Source organism: Haliotis cracherodii, unplaced genomic scaffold (genome assembly GCF_022045235.1).
Source record: "Haliotis cracherodii isolate W230 unplaced genomic scaffold, xgHalCrac1.p SCAF_6, whole genome shotgun sequence".
NCBI lineage: Eukaryota > Metazoa > Mollusca > Gastropoda > Lepetellida > Haliotidae > Haliotis > Haliotis cracherodii.
Window position 1 is genome coordinate 8953449 of NW_027266319.1, and position 8152 is coordinate 8961600.

The following is an 8152-nucleotide window of genomic DNA, read 5'->3' on the forward strand; positions in this document are numbered from 1 at the left end:
TCTAAAACAACCTGTGTCATGGAACTATTCAAATGCAATGCTGTTATATCTTTTGTCAATCATTCTAATTGTGTTTCCAGGCAAACAGTACGTTAGCGAAACTGAAGTTGTCAGTCTCGGCAACAAAACACACAGCGGTGAGACAAAACACGCTTATGCAGCAGTCCAGCCAGTCAAGAAACTTCAAATATTCAATAAAGCCCCCTCTTTTCTGCTGAGGCAAACACCATGAGTTACTGTAGATTAAAGCTGTAGTTAATAGAGGAAAGCTGACAATCGGCAAATTTCTTCTGAACACGATCCCAAGCAGCCAATCACGGAGCAGCAAAGATGAGTCTTTGATTTAAAAGTATGGCATGCATGTCTTCGCATTTGACAAGTAGAGGGCAAGAGAGTACACTACCTTTTTTCTATAGTTCTGAAGGATTGGTTTGTATCGAGTAGCCCTGCAAAAGACAAGTAATCACGGACTTGGTTTCTCATTTATTTATATTCGAAACAACTGCCTGAACTTTTCTTGCTTGAAAATTTGGATTTGTCAAATAACCTGTAAAATGGAACCATCACTTTAGATGGCTCGATCTAGGACAAACATTTCTTTTGCGGCATAAATATTTGTGAACTACACTTGATGAATCAACATTGCTCATTTACAAATGACTTTTTCCAAAATGTAGAGCACTAATGTGTTTTGATCAATTGCAGACTGAATATTCCACTGCCCAGAATAGTCAACTCTAAATCTGAAATTGTCCCTAAGTGACTGATATCTGTGTTATTTTTCACACTGATCACAATGAATTTCCAAGCACTTAGCACACCCCATATATCAACCCTACCATTTATATCGATTCTGAGAAATGTTCAAATTTCAAGCTTTCAGCTTGGGAGTGGTCATTTTGCTGTAGATAGATTATGTGATTTTAAAGCCTTTTTGTTGAACATTGTGACCCTAAAATGTGATGTCTTCGTTTTGAGAAGAAGGCACCTAGAAACCCAAGGCCAATGCAAACTGTACATAGACCTTTAAAACATGTTCTTAAATGTGATGGTAAATTGCACAACAGCATTAACAACTGTTCGTGGAAAAGTATTCAGACACAGTTTGACTGAATACATAATTACGTATTACTGATTAAAGAAAAATCCATAACTGAAAATCTGAAAAAGAAGACACACTATATATTGTTGTAGACCCCTGGCAATAATAACCCAGGTTTATCCTCGTCAAACACATCTTCATCCTAGTGAAACAAACATCTTTCAGCTGCCTATATCAGGCACATAACATTAACACTGTGGTTTTAAAGCCTTAAGTAGTGTGAGTGTGTGAGTTAGTTTGGTTTTACGCCGCTTTTAGCAATATTCCAGCAATATCACGGCGGGGGACACCAGAAATGGGCATCACACATTGTACCCATGTCGGGAATCGAACCCGGGTCTTCGGCGTGACGAGCGAACGCTTTAACCACTAGGCTACCCGACCGCCCCGCTTTAAGTAGGAAAAGGTACATCATGGAGGTTTGGGATAAAAACAATTCCCCACTGAACAGAGACATACCAGTGACAATCGCAATCGCCTGTTGCACCTCCAACCCTCTGTCAGTGAGTGAGATGGGTTGTATGCTGCTCTTAGCAATATTCAGCCAAATCATGGAATGGCAATAGGCTTCACACAGTGTACCCATGTTGTTTGTTTGTTTGTTGTTTAACATCGCACTCAGCAATATTCCAGCTATATGATGGGAATCTGTAAATAATCAAGTCAGGGCCAGACAATCCAGTGATTGACATCATGAGCATCAATCCATGCAATTGGGATAGGATGACATGCATCAACTAAGTCAGAGAGCCTGACCACCCGAACCCAGTTAGTTGCCTCCTACAACTAGCATAGTGACCTTTTTAAGACAAGCATGGGTTGCCGAGGACCTATTCTAACCCGGATTTTCACGGGTCTGTTCCCATGTGGAGGAATCAAATCCAGGCCACTCGTGTGATGAGTGAACACTACCATTTGGCTACCAAAGGGCTCCAAACTCACAGTGGGGAGTCAAGTGGGAATGATCTGGGGTTTTATTGTCACAGAATATTTCTTTTATCAGTGTTAATGTGGGTGGAAAGTCCAGGGGTTGAAGATGCACAGGCAGAGTACAATAACCCTCAAGATGCTTCACCACTGTGCTTTCACCCATGATGACATTATGTGTCAAATAAGATGAAAGATAAATCACACTGGACCTCATGGCCACTGAACCATTATAAACGAGGCGTGTGATGCTATCAGACGAGGCACGATCCGGAGAGCCTTCTGGTGTGTGTTGGCAATGACGAAACCTTATTGTTGGGTGGTTGAGGCAGTTAAAACTCATAAAAAGTGGCCAAGTGAATTGAAATATTGGGCAGCTGAAAACCTTACACACCTGCATCCGGTAAGCATTAGGATTTTTTTCAAAATGAGACCTATTACGTTAATGAACCCATGAACATGCTCTCGCGTTGACATATCAAGGATTTAATAGGGACACCAAACCAGTGCACCCTGGCAGTGAAAGAAAGTTTTGTTTGTTGTTTAATGCTGCACTCAGCAATATTCCAGCTTTATGACAGGGGTCTGTAAATAATCAAGTCTGGACCAGACAATCCAGTGTTAACATCATGAGCCTTGATCTACCCAATTGGGATACGATGACAGGCAACAACCAAGTCAACGAGCCATGCCACCCCATGCCATTAGTTTCCTCTTAAAAGCATAGGCAGCTGAAGACTATTGGGGGAGCAAAAGAATGCAACTTTGCCGAGTTATTGCAACCAAGAAGAACTGGCTCAATGACTGTTGAAAGTGAAGACGGCAACTAGCTGGGGTGCTTTCAGACAGGGAAACTTGTCAAGTCATCTTAGCAGAGACAGAGCATTTGAACAGTAGCCCATCACAAGGAGGACGGCTTGGACTGGTAACTCGGGTAGGGTGGGTACTCAGAAGGACCCGGGTACCTACAGGACTACCCGGACCCGTGGTTGGTCACGTGATATATTGTTTAATGGCAAAAATTATCTAGAACTCTATGGTTACACTATAAGTGACTGATGTTCACATTTCTTTCTGACTATACACGCATTCCTTCTGACTTGTATATGTTTGAATAAAGATAAAACTTCATTCGACTTCAGTGTGACCAGATCATTATATACATCTATATCTAAATACATTACGCCATTTCGGGTAATAGGGGGGTTGGTATCCAGGGAGTGAATTTGGACTCGTCCAAGCCCTGGTAAGAAGCAAAACTTAAGTTCACAATTAACACTTCAACAATCCCTTGAGTAATGACAATATTAAATTAAAGTTTACCCTTTTGTCATGCTATGGAAGTACACTTGCAGGCAATGAGTCTTTTGTCATGCTATGGAAGTACACCTGCAGATAATCATACTTTTGTCATGCTATGGAAGTACACCTGCAGATAATCATACTTTTGTCATGCTATGGAAGTACACCTGCAGACAATCATACTTTTGTCATGCTATGGAAGTACACTTGCAGACAATCATACTTTTGTCATGCTATGGAAGTACACCTGCAGACAATCATACTTTTGTCATGCTATGGAAGTACACCTGCAGACAATCATACTTTTGTCATGCTATGGAAGTACACCTGCAGGCAATGAGTCTTTTGTCATGCTTTGGAAGTACACCTGCAGGCAATGAGTCTTTTGTCATGCTATGGAAGTACACCTGTAGGCAATGAGTCTTTTGTCATGCTATGGAAGTACACCTGCAGGCAATGAGTCTTTTGTCATGCTATGGAAGTACACCTGTAGGCAATGACTCTTTTGTCATGCTATTGAAGTACACCTGCAGGCAATGAGTTTTTTGTCATGCTTTGGAAGTACACTTGCAGACAATCATACTTTTGTCATGCTATGGAAGTACACCTGTAGGCAATGAGTCTTTTGTCATGCTATGGAAGTACACCTGTAGGCAATGAGTCTTTTGTCATGCTATGGAAGTACACCTGCAGGCAATGAGTCTTTTGTCATGCTATGGAAGTACACCTGTAGGCAATGTGTCACAAGTAGCACTTCTCCCTGGCTACTCAAACATGTGGAACAGAACTGGACACTTTTGGCGAACTGACACCAGCCCTTCTTCGTTATAGGCAACAAATAAACCACCCTTCTCCATTCCAAATAATTGATTAGCATCTTAAAAATGTCCCTCTTCCCTACCTAACAAATATTCCATACAGTGTCTGTAGGCAGATAGCTGTATCTTATGTATGTGAATGGCCTCATCAGAAGAAAATCATCCCCCACTCATTATCTAAACTGCAGGCAACAATGAGTCGAATCATTCTTTTGGTTCTGTGCGATGCTTGCAATTACATTTACGTAATTATCTCACAGGTTATACTCTGTTAGTATTTAAGTTTCGAGACGAAATCTTCCAGCGAGGCCATTATGAAGCACTATCATGTAACCGGTCCATGATGTTTATCACCAGTACCTTTATGCCAGCGATCACAAGACAGACAAATAAATATAGAATTACCATGGTCCAGAAGGCAAACCATTTGATGATGCTAGTCGACAAGATTTAGTTGTCAGGCGAGTAGCAGCGTTATGACAAGTTATGATACAGTGAGGATTAATGTATGCTCGGATGCATATTATGTTTCTAAGAATTGTCCTCAATGGCTTATTTGGAAACTACCATTGTCTGCAGATTGGAAATGTAATCATTTTTCTTAGTACAGCAATGATTTATATTTTTTATATCCTGCAAAGACTGGGATGACTCATGTGTAATAAATGTCATAAAAGATGTTAGATGGGCTCGTAGAAAACTTCCACTCAGTGATCTCCCAAAAAGAAATGGTAGGGAAATGTTTTGTGGAAAAAGTTCAGGACTGATGACAAAGGGAAGATATTGCATACATTCACCACCATACATAATACATAATTATGGGGCGAACTTGCAAAACAATGACAACATTCAAAAGTTGGATTTCCTCGCCATTTAGTGTTGATGAACATCCTTTGAGCAGACATTACCATTCAATTCTTGACAAAGTACCATAGAAAATATTTTTTAGAGGAAAACACTTTTATATCTGGAACTGCCTAGAAAAGTTGTTGTCACATTTAATTTTTTTAACCTTTCTCTTGTACATTAATTCAAATATTTGATGTAAATCATGCCAATGTGAATTAATTTTATTTGTCATTTCATAAATAACTTTCTTAAAATGGGAAAGGATAGAAACATGATTAATTTATTTGATCTAAAATGACCAGCAGGCCATTGTATGACCAGCAGGACACTGTATGACCAGCAGGCCACTGTATGACCAGCAGGACACTGTATGACCAGCTGGACACTGTATGACCAGGAGGACACTGTATGACCAGCAGGACACTGTACGACCAGCAGGCCACTGAATGACCAGCAGGACACTGTATGACCAGCAGGACACTGTATGACCAGCAGGACACTGAATTACCAGCAGGCCACTGTATGACCAGAAGGACACTGTATGACCAGCAGGACACTGAATGACCAGAAGGAAAATGTATGACCAGCAGGACACTGTATGACCAGCAGGACACTGAATGACCAGCAGGACACTGTATGACCAGCAGGAAACTGTATGACCAGCAGGACACTGTATGACCAGCAGGCCACTGTATGACCAGCAGGACACTGTATGACCAGAAGGACACCAGCAGGACACTGTATGACCAGCAGGAAACTGTATGACCAGGAGGACACTGTATGACCAGCAGGACACTGAATGACCAGCAGGACACTGTATGACCAACAGGACACTGTATGACCAGCAGGACACTGAATTACCAGCAGGACACTGTATGACCAGAAGGACACTGTATGACCAGCAGGACGCTGAATGACCAGAAGGAAACTGTATGACCAGCAGGACACTGTATGACCAGCAGGACACTGTATGACCAGCAGGACACTGTACGACCTGCAGGACACTGAATGACCAGCAGGACACTGTACGACCAGCAGGACACTGTACGACCAGCAGGACACTGTAGGACACTGTATGACCAGAAGGACATTGTATGACCAGAAGGACACCAGCAGGACACTGTATGACCAGCAGGAAACTGTATGACCAGGAGGCCACTGTATGACCAGCAGGACACAGTACTGAGGCCACTGTATGACCAGCAAGACACAGTACTGAGGCCACTGTATGACCAGCAGGACACAGTACTGAGGCAACTGTATGACCAGCAAGACACAGTACTGAGGCCACTGTATGACCAGCAAGACACAGTACTGAGGCCACTGTATGACCAGCAGGACACAGTACTGAGGCAACTGTATGACCAGCAGGACACAGTACTGAGGCCATTGTATGACCAGCAGGACACAGTACTGAGGCAACTGTATGACCAGCAAGACACAGTACTGAGGCCACTGTATGACCAGCAAGACACAGTACTGAGGCAACTGTATGACCAGCAGGACACGGTACTGAGGCCACTGTATGACCAGCAGGACACAGTACTGAGGCAACTGTATGACCAGCAGGACACAGTACTGAGGCCACTGTATGACCAGCAAGACACAGTACTGAGGCCACTGTATGACCAGCAGGACACAGTACTGAGGCCACTGTATGACCAGCAAGACACAGTACTGAGGCCACTGTATGACCAGCAGGACACAGTACTGAGGCCATTGTATGACCAGCAGGACACAGTACTGAGGCCACTGTATGACCAGCAAGACACAGTACTGAGGCCACTGTATGACCAGCAAGACACAGTACTGAGGCCATTGTATGACCAGCAGGACACGGTACTGAGGCCACTGTATGACCAGCAGGACACAGTACTGAGGCCATTGTATGACCAGCAAGACACAGTACTGAGGCCACTGTATGACCAGCAGGACACAGTACTGAGGCAACTGTATGACCAGCAAGACACAGTACTGAGGCAACTGTATGACAAGCAGGACACGGTACTAAGGCCACTGTATGACCAGCAGGACACTGTATGACCAGCAGGATACTGTGAAATCAACAATTTATGGTCAGCTCACTAGGGAATATACGACCCATGTGTGGCAATAGAAGGTTAACAAGTCACAATACTATCTGATCCTACCGGGTACCCATTAACTGATGGATGAAACGAGGCATATCTCGAACAAAGTCACTTTCCTGCGGAGACACCACATGTAACATGTAACAGGACTGAACCATCAGAAACTCCCAGAGACAAGTCGGACGAAACCTATCCAACTACTTTCCGCGACCAAGGTTGCTAAGCTTCACCTGATTTGTCTCCTGTGTGCTGTGCACAGGACCACGTGCCAGCACAAATAGGATTTTTAACTGTGTAGCATTGTGTCAACTTTCGGAGTCTTTCACCTTCTAACAATGATGAATGTCCAACTCTTATGTCTTTGAGTAAACTATCCAAGTTCCATCGGTTGAGAAAATACTCATTTGAAATTTCAACACAGAGTTTAGCCATTATAGTGAGGGGAGAAACATATTTGGCAGCTTATTACAAACAGCCAAGTTTAAATGTCTTTAAAACATGTTAAACTTGGAATGACCTTTACTATTCCCATGAAGTTTCAGCTTTCCGAACCTTGTGCATTTAGAAAAACTTTTTTCAATTTACATTTTTTATTTAGTGAATGTGTGTTATTTATATTGATAAATTACACAAGAAATACCATTGGCATCATCATGAGTGGGAAGTCTCGGCTAAATCAGTCCAGGAGATCAAAGGAAAATATTTTACATCGACTGACAACAAATGATGAAAAAGTGCAGACAGTGATAAAATCAAAGTTCCCTTGAGCTTATGAATATTCCAACTTAACACTTACAAATAATTAAATTCTACTGCCTATTGCCTGTGATATATGATGAATATAAAGAGTGTATGTATCCATGTTCAGGGGCCGACCAGTTGGTAAAAAAGAAGAAAAATGATCAGTCTCTAAAATATAACTTGTCCTCAGGTGCTACAACAGTCTGTCCTGTAGCCCCTAGAGAATATATTACAAAAAGAATCCAACAAGTTTACAATGATTTGGCAAGAGTAGATAGATAGGTTGATAGCCTCAGCCTCAAAATATTGCATTGTTCTGGGCT

At 42.3% G+C, this 8152-nt stretch overlaps 1 protein-coding gene across 1 annotated transcript; it reads left to right on the forward strand.

The window, feature by feature from the left end:
- Window positions 1-6141: 6141 nt before the first annotated feature.
- Window positions 6142-7041, forward strand: LOC139445506 (microtubule-associated protein 6-like). The gene has a single exon (XM_071226648.1). The coding sequence runs from the start codon at window positions 6142-6144 to the stop codon at window positions 7039-7041; it is 900 nt and encodes a 299-aa protein (XP_071082749.1).
- The last annotated feature ends 1111 nt before the right edge of the window (window positions 7042-8152 follow it).

Bases quoted from the DNA above. Each gene is read 5' to 3' on its own strand.
- LOC139445506 (XM_071226648.1), top strand. From the start codon at position 6,142: ATGACCAGGAGGCCACTGTATGACCAGCAGGACACAGTACTGAGGCCA.